The sequence below is a fragment of the Protopterus annectens genome, chromosome 2.part1 (genome assembly GCF_019279795.1).
Source record: "Protopterus annectens isolate FY-2018-M chromosome 2.part1, PAN1.0, whole genome shotgun sequence".
Taxonomy (NCBI): domain Eukaryota; kingdom Metazoa; phylum Chordata; order Ceratodontiformes; family Protopteridae; genus Protopterus; species Protopterus annectens.
Genome location: NC_056729.1, coordinates 1211052924 through 1211066373, shown reverse-complemented (window position 1 = coordinate 1211066373; position 13450 = coordinate 1211052924). Strand labels below are relative to the sequence as shown.

Below are 13450 nucleotides of genomic sequence, written 5' to 3'. Positions count from 1 at the left end.
ATTCTGGTAAAAAAAAAAAAAAAAAATGAAAGGGAACCTGACAGGAATCCCCAGAAAATTAATTGATATAGTTCTAGTTGAATGTGCAGGGTTTTAAAAGTGCCTAACTTAAGTGATACGGGTGTTAATTCAACATCAGTGTACAAAAACAGCAGCAAGAAGAAAGCTTTGGTTGAAAAACAGAGTAATATTCCTTTTTATGCAAGCATTGCAAGCGCTGGCATTTTAAAATAAATGTATGAGACTCTGAAATTCATTATTTGGTGCATGTAATAATAACCATATTTTCTGTAGTATAACAGTTTACGAAAGTCATATTTGTTAATGCAGTTGACTAGCTCATCAGTTGTGTTTCTGTTTGCATTACTGTTTGCCCTGATTCAGGAACATACTTGTAATACTGAAGGACACATGAGAGAGTGATTGACTTTTCAGTTGTTTGATTTTTACCTTAATGGACTGAATTTGAGAGTCAGTTTATAGCTAGCAGAAGCCAGGGATGTAGTATAGTGTATATCTTGCCTATCTAAGGAGGCAGTCATAGACAAAGTGTTATTTTGGTGTGGTCTCTCTTGTTTGTTCACTCTTTTCTTGCAGGGTGAAGAAGTTCTACAGCTACCTGTGTGATGCCACTGTTTGACTGTCAAACCAGCACCTTTTATTTAGTTAATCAGTCAGTTAGTCAATTAATTTATTTAGTTAAAATGTGCTAATTAGGGTAATTCACTGATCCATAGTAGACTTTTTTTTATAGATATAGCATGGGTCAGTGAACAACAGGTATACAAACACTAAAGACATACAGACAGCACGTATCTGAGCTTGATTGCTGGTTCACTGGTTGGATGTAAGAATATGCATGACACTGACTCATTGGTTGTGCAACAAGTATACATGACAAAAGGCTAATAATAGATTAACAATGAAATTAAAGTGGATTGACACGTTTCTGTGTACACTTTCATAAAGAACAGAGAAGTAGCACCCTACTACTGTGGGTAGGTTGAGGATGTGCACTGGAAATGTTTGTCTAGATGTCACTCTTGAGTGGTAGGGGGCCTGAGTTCACTAAATGTCTCCATATAGATTCCCCTGGCAGCAAGATTGATTAATATCGTTGTGGTTAGAAATGGAGAAAAAGAAAAAAATGGAGCAATCATAGATGGTAGTTTCCATTTGGCTCTGTGTTAGAGGCAATTACAGTTACTATTTGCAGAACTTTTTGGCCACTTGTACTTCTGTGAATGGCAGATAGTGCTGTTCATGTTTTTCCTCCATTAAAGTGTGGCAGCATTGCTAATATGGTAGCAGAAATCATATTATGAGGAGCAGTTTGTTAATTTACTGGCCTGGAATGGGAAAGGATTGTGTATTAACTCATTTGAAAAGGAACAATCCTGTTAGTAGAACTGTGTGCTCTTTAGTAGCAAATAGTTTTTTGCTCTTTTTTAAGACTGACAGCAAATATTAATGCAAAAAAGACAGATCACTCAATTATACTTTTTTTGTGTGTGGGTGTGAGTACGTTTGTGTATGGGGGGTAGTGCATATACATACAGATTCAGTTAGTTATTCTTTGTAGTGTTGCTAGATTCTTTTGAGAGACAGAACCATGTAAGGGATGCCATTTTCTTGTGGAACAAGGCAAATTAGTTTGCTTTTGTTGGATCTATGAAGCATTAAGAGTATTTTTGTTGATTTTAATTATTGCTTGCTCTAAGTGGTGGTGGTTGTGAAGGAGATGATATGGTCCAGCCATAACTGGAATATATTTAAAGTTAAAGGCTGACTTCATTTCTAAGCTAAATGTGGTTATTGATGGCCTGTGTATGGAGAATGGCATTGTAGGATGACAGCTGTTCTTAACCAGTACAGTCAATGATTACCCTTTGGGAGATGTCCTAAGGTCTAGGCGCAGTTCTAAAGGTCATAGTTTAAAAATTAGTTAAATGTTTTAGGTTTTTAGTAGTTAATTACCAGGCTGTGTTCAAAGAGCCTTTGAGAAAAATCCCTGAGGTGTGTTTCTGGCATATTTTTGATGGTATGGAGTAAGTATGAGGGCTTGCTTATCATCTGTGTCATTTAATATTTAGAAAGTAAAGTAAGGGGGCTGGTACAAATTATTTTGCTTTACCTCGGGAATGGAGGAGGAGAGGGTAGTCCAAATTTTGATGGCCAAGGACCTGTCTCAAAGGGAAGCTAGGAAAACAGTTAGGCTGTTATTACTGAAACCAGGTAGCTGTTATTACTGAAGCCAGGCATCTGTAGGGAGTGTTTTAGGAGATGATAGTTAACTATATTGAATGCATTTGCTAGATCAACAAAAGCAACACCTGTTGAATAACCTTTGTCAATTTTGAGAAGAATGGCATCAGTCAAGACCAGAGCAGATCAAGTGGACTCATGGTGGTAGTATGACAAAGTACCATACTATACATTTTAATTTAACTGTAGGTTTGGGTATGCATGATTTTCACTAACAATGTACTGAAAATGGTAGGACAAACATATGTCAGAAACTGGCATTCAAGCTTGGAGATGAAGATTTTGGAATCCTCCAAATTATTGCTGTTTTCAGAGATGATTTTTGAAATTCATAAACTTGCAGCTGCTTTCCAGGTATTAGGGAATGTGCTATGTATTAAGAAGGATGTTGAACGCAGAGTCTGATGAACTAAAGGCATATGGATTCTTAACAAGGATGCTGTGAACTTGGAGTAGATCAATTTATTTTGGTCCATATTGAAGAGGGATCTTTTTAAAATTTGTGGCAATTAGGTGTTAACTGTGTTGTCAGGATGGTCTGGGAGGAATGGAGTTTGCAGGTAGTTTCACTGCTTACCTGCTCCGCCAACTACGTGTGGTTGAAGTGTGGTGAATATTACAGTAGCCTCTTCCATTTAATGGTGCTGTTTAACTCTACCTAGTTTTGTAAACATATAGGAAGGAGGTGCACACCTAGATAAGTTTATTGTGGCTACATGATGAATATTAAAAATAAGAACAAGATGAAAAGGTGCAGTGTAATTGAACACAGACCAGGAAAGATGTAAAACAAAATGCCACTAGGAGCCAATGAAGGTTAAAGCTAATAAAGATTAAGTGAATTCATTTCTTGTGCTGAGATTTCATCAGAATAAAAACATATGACACACAAGCTAATTTTATACCGGGACTTGTGGTTCCATTGGTTAGAACAAATTAAATAACTAAAACAGATTTATAAAAATAACTCTTAAAGCATACCACTTGAATGCAGAACACAAGAATAAAATCCATGTATAAATCCAGGTCTTACTGGCACAACACTCAAGTGTGGTATTTCAAATAAAATCCATTTAAATACATAAAAATCAACTAGAAAATATATGTGGAAATTTTTTCCCATTTTTTTTTTTTTTAACAACAAAAAAAGTCAGAAATATGTAAATAATTAATTCAATTTTAAAAAGGTGGTGTCAGTTTTTCAACCCTTTCATTTAATACTGGTGTTATTGACAGATGTTCATTTTTAACTGGTGAAAAGTGGTATTAAGTCTAACCTGCCAGATCAGTTCTCTTTTAGTGAGCCATCTCTTCCAGTCACCTCCCCTGGGATTAGTATGAATAATTTCTAAAATTCCAAAAGAAAACTTTGTTAAATTAAGGGCAATTGGTAGAGTGTTTGTAGAAAGTATTAGTTTCCTTGTGGGTTATAATGTCGTAATTATGTTCTTAAGTGTATGTTTTTAGTGCTGTCTCAGTTTTACCAATGTAAAATGCTGGGCACTGATCACACTTAGCTAAATAAACTACTCTAGTTGTTCATCAGTTCCCTTGTTGAAACAGTACCTTACTGTTAAGTGTGTTTTCAAGTGTTATACTATGTGCCTTAGTAGTGTAGTAACACTGCTTGCAACATCCACAGGGAACAGTCCCCCTGTTTGTAATCATTTCCTGAGAGCATTTATTTTCAAAACGTTGCTTAAAATTTTTTTCAGTCTTGGAGAACACTGGTCCAGCTCCTACTGTATCGTGTGTTTCCTTATTGGCTTTAAAAATGTTCCAATTACGATCAATAATGTCCTTGAGTTCACTTGTGAAGTGGTTGTGTTCTAATACTAAGGTTTTTTCGTATTTTACCTCTCAAGAATTCCGAGGTAGTGTTTTAAGACCAAGACCCAAAAGTGTCTTATATTTGGTACCCCAACCATCATACACTTCTTTGATATGGTCATGCATTAGTTTTTCTGGGTAACCCCTTGTCAAAAACATTTGTTTGAATGTAATCAACTCATCCGACACATTTTGATATTGCAGTGTCATTCATTCTAGCTTAACAATACCCTACAGTGGAAGTTTTTGGGTAGTGTGGTCATTTTTGAAATCAGAACTAAACATTGAACTGTAGTACTTGATTGATGCAGTTCCTTTGTTACAGATCTCTCTAAGACAACTTTTATTAGTTTTTTTACAACTGAAAAAATGTTGAGACTTTATAAAAAGGATGTTGCATGAAAAATTAGATCCCTCAGGCATTTCATCGTGTTAGTATTTTCCAGCTCGTGACTGAATCATCAGGTTTTGCACCTGTCAAAGTTAGGAAGTTGGAACAAGCCTGAAGCTCCCCCTTTCAGGAAAAAAACACTTCTTTCAAACTAGCATCAACAACTTGATATTGCTTAGGCTTGTCAGGTACAGGGACAGCACTATTTGAGACACTGTGAATGGCCTGGGAGCATTGCTGGGCAGTTTTTTTAAGACTTATGGTGTACTAGATAATTGACTAGAAAGAGCAATAGTTAGACATGTCTGTTTCAATTATAGAAACTGTACTGGGCAAGACTAAAGAGCCCATATTAGGCTGTCATATAATTCACAAATTGCTGTTTGGACTTTTTTAACAGATTCAGGGCCCTGTTATAGTAGAAGATGTCTGTCTGTGTTTCAACGCTCTTGGTGGCCTTCCAGGACCATACATGTAAGTAAAACAATAGTCTGAAGACCAAACAATAGGTTCATAATGACTGCTTTTGTATAATGAGGATAGCCATGTATCTTGTTAATGTTTTAGTGCTGTGGTTACAATTTTCTTTTAATTTTTATACAGCTTTGTGGCTTTAGGCTAGAAAAAAGTGGTTCCTTTTCAGCATTCTTTAACTTTTATTCTGGCCAAAATCTAAATGAGGTTGCTTTATTTTTGTCTTAACTTAAAACACTGGTCTGTTGCTGTTATACAAACGGCACTTTTCATGTATGTCATAAACTAAAATTATGAGTCAGATCTACTCAAGTGTTTATGTGCATTGTAAATGTCCCTGATTCTTTATTTCTTACCCAGACAAATGACAAGGAACAGCAAAATTAGGCTGGGCTATAGATCGGTTTCCAGGCGTGGGTATAGATTACCAGCAGAATAGGGCAGTTCAAGTGCCAAGTGCCCTGCTGCTTTCCTGGCATGTTATGGGAGCCGTTTTACTCTTAACAGCTTTTGCAGCTAGTACCACTGGTAACTAGCCATACTCCCTTTGCGTTAGTAGGGAAGTCATGCAGTGATGTATTTTCTCCACTAGGGCAGCATAACACATTCATTTTTCAAAGACCTGCATCTGGAGTGTTTCTCCCCAGGCCTCTGCTGAAAATTGGCTTTGTTCCAAGTCAGACTTTCCCAGTTAACAAATGTTAAATAAATAAATTAATAAAGTTTCAAGGGATGTGGTAGCAAAGCTTTTAAAGGAGAACTCCACCCAAAGTCATTTTTTTCTTTCCAAAAAGTGATTTTCCTTCAGTGTAATCCAATACTAAACATTTCACATACAGAAAAAGTATCATTTAATAATTATGTTTGCCTATGTTTCCTGCATTTATCTCATATGGTACATCACAAAGGCTACTACAAGTCATTAGGTTGGGTCACCTATCCCAACTACAGAGCCATTAAGAAAAAAATGCCTCTTAAATAATGGCATTAAAAAGTGCCTTACCAGTTACATATTGCCAGCAATAATACCTGAGATAAGTAGCGTAACCTGCAGTCTGTACAAAGGCAGGGTTTCCAAACTTAGTTTTCAGATGCTGATGTCTTTCCCATTAATCAAACTCTCAGTGCCACAAAGAAAGAAAATCTGTTCCTGTGACTCTTCTTACTTTGTGTCTGTATTTGATTTTGCATTTTTTCTACACTGTATTTTCTGTAAAAGTGCATGTTTCTTCTAGTGTTTTGTTACAGCATTCTTGCATTGCATAGAGCGTTTTGTTGAGACAAGTCAGAAATTTGGGTAAAGAAGATTAATATCAAAGATATAGCCGGCCTTAAGCATAGGCCAACTAGGCGGTTGCCTAGGGCGCTGCTGTAGCAGGGGCACATTTCCAGTAAGCTGGATGGTGTATGTAGACCAGGATGGGAACACAGGGTTGTGTTGGGGGGGGTGGCGCAGTGGAGACTTTTTGCCTAGGGCACCAGTTGACCAAAGGCTGGTCCTGATCAAAGACTTTAATTCTAGCTCCAGTATTTATAACTATGAACATAACACAAACCATGTCAGCCCAAGTAATGCCTTTTAATCACAGGGGTCAGATTTCTTATGCTTGAACACTGAACTACAGTTGTTACATTGAAAGGGACAATTAATTCCACTACAGTTTGAGGCATCTCATTCAAACATTCCTTAAAATGCTGTAACAGAGATGGCCACTAATGAGAATCAGTGAAAGCAAAGTAATTAAAAATGTGGATTGAAGACTGACAGTGGGCCGTAGGCAGTCACAGCACTGTTGTAAACAGATGAGAGAGAAAACCTCAGTAAATAGGCTTGCCACCCCTTCGTTTTTTTTCCGGACTATCAGGAAATCAAACTGATTTTCCGTTAGTCCGGAAAACACTGTACAAACTCCGGTATTCTGTTTCAAAAAGGAAACAGACCATCGTAGTTTGTAAATCGGCTGATTTACTATGCTTTTCTTACAGAAAAGCATAGCAAATCAACCAAAAGCAGGCGGCGGGAGCGAAAAAAGAGGGCGTTCCCGTTGATCGGCTGATTTGCTATGCTTTTCTTACAGAAAAGCATAGCAAATCAGCCAAAAGCAGGCGGCGGGAACGAAAACAGAGGGCGTTCCCATTGAGTGATGCTGTCGTGACATCACAAAATGGGCGGTATGTTGGTGGGAGAGGGGGTGGGGCGGGCGGGGTTACTGGTGACGCGAGGGGCGTGGCGTGGCTCCGGTTTTAGCCGTGAACGAAGGTGGCAACCCTATCAGTAAATGATCCCATCATCATAGCGATTTCTTTCTGTGAAATTACATCAGCAAGGCAAAGGCATAGCAGCCTCCTTTCAGATCAGTTTGGGTTTTAGCAAATTAAAAAATAATAGTAACCATATATTTTGATACAGGTACATTAGTAATGCAGCAAAGGTCAAGATTAGCCGAAAACACATTGTTGTTTTCAGTTCTTGGGTGTCGTTCCCCTTTAAGTAGCCTAACCACTCCCCCATCATCTCCTTAGCCTTCATGGATAGAGCAGATAATGTAGTGGTACAAGGTCTGGTTTATTTTGCTCCTTTCTGTTGAGGGGATGGCTGGACAAGCTATGTATAGTTGTAGGAAAAAAATCATTGGGATTTAGGAGTGACATTTGATAAGAAGAAAACTGGGAGCTAAAAGATTGTAGCATGCAATACACTGGGAAGATGCTTAAAATGCTCACAGTTTCTAAAATATTTTTGGGACAGTATAACAGAAGTGTGTACTGTACAACTTGTAGTGTTTCTGGCAAGTAGATTAATGTGAAGATTATTGCATGGGTTTTACAACGGACAGTGTAATAGCACTTAGTAAAGTTTACATTAACTTGGGGATTTATAAAACGTTAATAGCTAGTTAGCTTGTTAAACTAATACAATAATATTTTCCTTGAGAAAGGATAAGATCTTGGCAATAATCAGCAAGTATGCATACATTGGGACGGTACTGTAAACGTAGTAATCATTCATATCTGCCGACCTTATGAAGTAGCAGTACCCGGCAGGTAATGCTCAGATTAAAATGTTGAGTTAAATGATAGTAGCATCTAATACAGGCAGCCAGTAATGAGCACATGTCCTAGAGATGGACATTTACATTGCCAGGTTTGGTACAAAGCATGTATATGAACATTTGTGTATTTCTGGTACTTCTTGCCAGATGATCAAACAGTGCCGTGAGCTGTAAGTCTTTCTTGCATGTGTTTCCTGCATAACTTTTCAGATCCCATCACAGCTGTTTTATACACAAAGTAATGTAGTAATCTTTAAAAATATATGCAGATCTATAGATTATTACATGTAGACTAAAAATATGGGTTGCATATGTAACATTACTATTTCCCTTTTCATTCTGCCTGCTTTCTGATGGTTATTCTTCCTTCATAGTAGGAGAAATGCTTAAAATGTGACCCATGTCCGGGGTCTGTCAGTAGAGCACCGTCTTCATTTTTCTTCTCCAGCAACTAGTGCTTTGCAGAAACTCTTGTCCAGTTTTAATTTAGCTCCCAGTGTGGTTCAGTACATTTCTGAATTTTACTTGGGGTATACTGTTTTACAGTATAGTGTGAGCTATGTTTTTTCTTCAAGGAGGACTTTTTCACAATTCTAATGTGGGGTTTCTACCCACCATCACCTCTTCGTCATTGGCTTGTTTGTTTTTAGCAGAATTCCCTTTGTTCTCTCACACAATGATGTGTACCACATGGCAATCTGTACAAAGACAAAATTGTTCCTTCCGTCCTCATTTCTTCATGCCATTTTGAAACATTTGATCAATCTACCATCTTTCCTAACTCAGTTTGAAGCTAAGTACTAACAATTATTTTATAATACAATAGAATGTGTCTGGAAACTTTTCTGATGAAGTATGTCAGGGGTTTAAAAAAAAAATTCTGTTATTTTCCCTAGAAGTGTGATAATGGAAATTAAATGACCTGGAAAGATTTACATAAAGATTGTGGATACAGTGTCGTGTTATTCATGATAAAAAGAGAACTTTATTAGAAGTTCAGTAACTCTACTATAAACAAGGTGCTGCAAAACGTTTGAGACCCATCTCCTCAAAATAAAGTTAAATAAGAAGACAAATTACTAGAAATGAAAAAGAAATTGCTATAAATGAAAAAAAAACTGATAAATTGAGGAAACAGAAAAAAAATCAGAAGAGTGGAGACTAATAAATAAATGACCCAATCCTCCTCCCCCTTGTCTGATGAGATGCTTTTTAGTTGCTACGACTAAAGGGGCAAAGAAATGTAATGCAAAGGACCACAAGGAAGCTAAGATAAAGAAAGTACCTTACTCCAGTAATTGTCCTGGTTTTATTTAGCATAAAATTATAATTGTTATGGTTGGTTTCTCTACAGTTTAGCGAAGGTTATTTACCTATGCCAGCAGAAAACAAAAGTTATTGTCTTCCAGTAGTTGAGCCATAAGATTCTTATGAACAGTCACCAATACTGATGTCATTTTAAGTATCACAGATTCCTTTTTAACATTATAGCTAGACTGTTAGAATGTTTCCAGAGTTGTATGGAAGAAAGAATGTGTAGGCACATCCATCAGTGTCTGGACTTTGGTTTCCAGATGGGCCTATATATGTGAGTCAAGTTTCAATTGAATGCTTACAGAGATTTACTAGATTTGGTGTTGTACCATCTATGTCAAAGAAAACAATCAAGTTCCCCAACCCTTCTTTCTTTGAGTGTTACTGCACACCAGTTATATCCTGAAGTGGGTTTAAGTTGACATTACTATCTTTCTTCAGGGTCATTCTTGTAAAAATGGCACCTTGTTTTTAACTGTTAAATGTGATTGTGGCAGTCACCAAAAGATAACGCAGAGCTCATTAAAGGAAGCAAATTAAGGCCTGGGTTTTATCCTACATTTACTATAGCTTAATGTTGCAATATATAGAATATGTTATATAGCCTCAAATTCTCAGTCTCTTTGCATCCAAAAAGACAGATAAACTTATCTGTACAGGGCCCAAAATGGCATAACTAACACTGCCTGCTTTCTGATAGTTATTCTTCCTTCATGGTTAGAAGAAATGCTTAACATGTGACCCATGTCCAGGGTCTGTCAGTAGAGCACTGTATTAATTTTCTTCTCCAAGCTAGTGCTTTGCAGAAACTCTTGTCCAATTTTACTTTAGCTCCCAGTGTGGTTCAGTACTAATGTTCATCTACTCCAGTAAGGCCTGTAGATGGAGGACAGCAGTGCGGTAATTGTTGACTCTTAAGGGTACAGAAGCATCAGTGTAGGTGGTACTTAAATTGTGACTTCTCTGTTGTAATGTTGGTGTTTTTGTTGCTTTGCCGTTGAATATTGCAAATGATAGGATTAATGTGGAGCAGTAGTTAATATATTTAATATTTCAGGAGCTGAACTGGCTGATACACAGGCAGAGGTAATACATTTAGGTTTGAAATTTATACTAACAGGACTACCACATTTGTGCACTGAGAAGCATTGCCATAGTTTTCACCCCTAGCCTTCTATAGAATAAGTCCCTTTGTTATCTAGAGCAAAATCTGGTCAAACTAGCCCACTCTCAAGTAGTAGTTACAGTGTAAACCTGGCATAATGGATAGTCATTTTCCAACCATTGCTCTGGCCAGCCTGATTGACATGGGGATCCTGAGGCAATGTAGTAATTGGCTCATGTACACTGACAACCACTTACTTCTAAAACAAACAAATACTGTGAGAGATGCAATTACAGTATGAATTTGAAATCATTTCTCTCATGTAACAATAAACTAGACATCAAACAGGTTGTCAGCACGCACACACACATCACCTCTCAAACAAAATAAGGTCACAACACATAAGCCCACATACACTGAGGTACTCAGTAGTAAACTTCTGGTAAACTTCTGGTAAACACAGAGCCAGCATACTGTGTACGAAATCATTTAATGAATAAAATAAACAGACCGGTTTCGGCCGGAATAATATCACAGCCTTCCTCAGTGCAAATAAGACAAAATGAAATTAAATTCAACAATAAATACATACTTCTAGAGGCTGATTGGTCCATCTAAAATTGTTCATTAAAACCAGGAGGGAACAACCCTCCCAGTTTCACAATCCACTTTTTCTCTTTATTATTTAGAATGGAATGCCATCCAATTTTATTGGACTTATTGCCCTTTACAATGTCAATAATCCGAAATGAGAACCTAGCAGTTGGATGTATCAAATGATGTTTATAAAGTGCATTTGAAAGTTTTTTATTTTTGATATTGCTTATGTGTTCTGAAATTCTTATTCTAAATGGGCGAGAGGTCTGACCAATGTAAAAAGAACCACAAGTACATGTGGCTTGATATACTAATCAATCAGTACTACAGTTGGCAAAGAAATTAATGTCATAAACTGAAGAACTGTTGCGGCTGGAAAATTGTTTGGATTTTACTATCTTATCACAGTGGATACAATGTCAACATGGATAGCAGCCAACTAATTGGTCTCCCATAATGGTAGTTTGTATATATTGAGAAGGTTGGTATATGGACCCATGTTTATAGTGACTGAAACAAGAAGCAAGGTTTTTACCTTTACGGTATGACAAACAACTTTCAGGTATAATTTGAGATAATTCTTCATCATATTGTAAGATATTCCAGTGTCTCCTAACACTTTCAGTCAAGTTCACCGTGTTCCTAGCATATGTTGTGACCAACCTAATAGGTTGCTTTGTTTTAGCGTTATGATCCCTGTACTTCAAGAATTCTTCCCTATTGGTTGAATTGACCAAATTGCTTGCCTGCAACACATAACCCATGCCATAGCCCCTGGCTTTAAATCTACCAGTAAGATCCTTCCTATGATTCTGAAAAGAAGAATCATCTGAACAAATTTGTTTCATTCTAATAAATTGTGATTTGGGGATGTTGCGGGCTATGTGTGGAGGATGAAAGCTGGACGCATGGAGTATGGTATTGTATTGGGGATATTTTCTGAACACTTCAGTGCCCAGCGTGCGATCTGATAATCTATTAATATTTACATCCAAAAATGTGATACTGTTAAGATCATAATGGATGGTAAATTACAATCCCCAAAGATTCCTATTCAGGTAGACTAAAAATTCATGTACCTCTCCTGTCCATACCATCCAGTAATCGTCATGGAAACGTCTCCAAATGTCAATATATTCTAAATAAATGTTAGTACCAGGGTCGTAAATAAGCTGTTTTTCAACAAAAGCCATGAACAAATCAGCGTATATGGGGGCAAAAGAAGCCCCCATTGCTGTACCCTTTGCTTGTAAATAACATGTATCTTGATAAAAAAATAAATTTCTGCTGAGAACATGACGTGCTAGCTGTACCAAGAAAGAATTGAACTCAGAATCATATAAATTGGCCACCTCCAACCAATGTGTAAGTGCCTTCAAACTAGATTCATGGGGAATATTGGTATATAAGGCGCACACATCAAGTGTGCACATCAACCAGTCAGGTTCCAACTGATTCTCTGAAATGATTTGCAGGAAGTTAGTGGTATCCTGTAATCAAGACCGAACAAGATGGAGGAGAGGCTTAAGATATTTGGTGAAATAAAGAGATAGTGGTTCCGTGATGTAACCTTTGCCTGAAACAATCGGTCTGCCCGGTGGATGTATGGGATTTTTGTGGATTTTTGGCAAAAAATAGATATATTGGTTAGCCGGGTTCTGAACCATCAAATTGGTGCATGATAATCATTAGTTATAATTACTTCATCCCTGGCCCAAACCAAAAATTCATCAATTGATTTTTTGAAACGATGAATGGGATTTATAGGCATTTCAAAATATCTGCCATCAGATAACTGCCTTTTAGCTTCCTGGTCATAATCTTTCCAATTTAACACAACCACAGCTCCACCTTTGTCAGCTGAGATAATGACAATATTTTTATTGTTTTGTAGTTCCATAATAGCTTGTTTTTCATGAAGAGTTACATTATTTGATTTGTACTGCGTCTCAGACCTAGAAAAGTGCAGATCTTTGAGAACGCTATTCTGGAACTGATGTACCAAAGGATACATAGGTGGAGTGAAAGAAGATTTATGATATATAAACTTATCATCCATATCATCATTATCATTATTGCCAAACAACAATCTTAAGTTCAAAATTCTACAAAAAGACAACAAATCCTGAGCAAACAATTCCTCAGACACCATGAGTCCCGGAATAAAAGTCAAACCTTTATTAAGCACAGATAAATGGGTCGGAGATAGTACAAAATCAGATAAATTTAAAACACTCTTACTTTGATCTTCCACTAATTCTGTATGACCATTTTCAACAGACTCTGAATATTGTCTGTACCTTTTGTGTTTACATCCCCCCGCTTGTACCTGGGCCTAAAGGGACAGATAATATAGTCCTTTTGGGTGAAGGTGAACTTGGTACTGATTGTAACTCATTATCTGTACAGGAAGAAAAGTCC

General features: G+C 37.1%; 1 protein-coding gene across 1 annotated transcript in view; it reads left to right on the top strand.

Annotated features, from left to right (window-relative positions):
- ITPA (inosine triphosphatase) overlaps window positions 1-13450 on the top strand; it is a 1021070-nt gene that overhangs the window by 57182 nt on the left and 950438 nt on the right. Inside the window, exon 4 of the mRNA XM_044062737.1 lies at window positions 4887-4960. Within this exon, the coding sequence (XP_043918672.1) occupies window positions 4887-4960 (74 nt within the window). The remainder of the gene's footprint in view (window positions 1-4886; window positions 4961-13450) is intronic.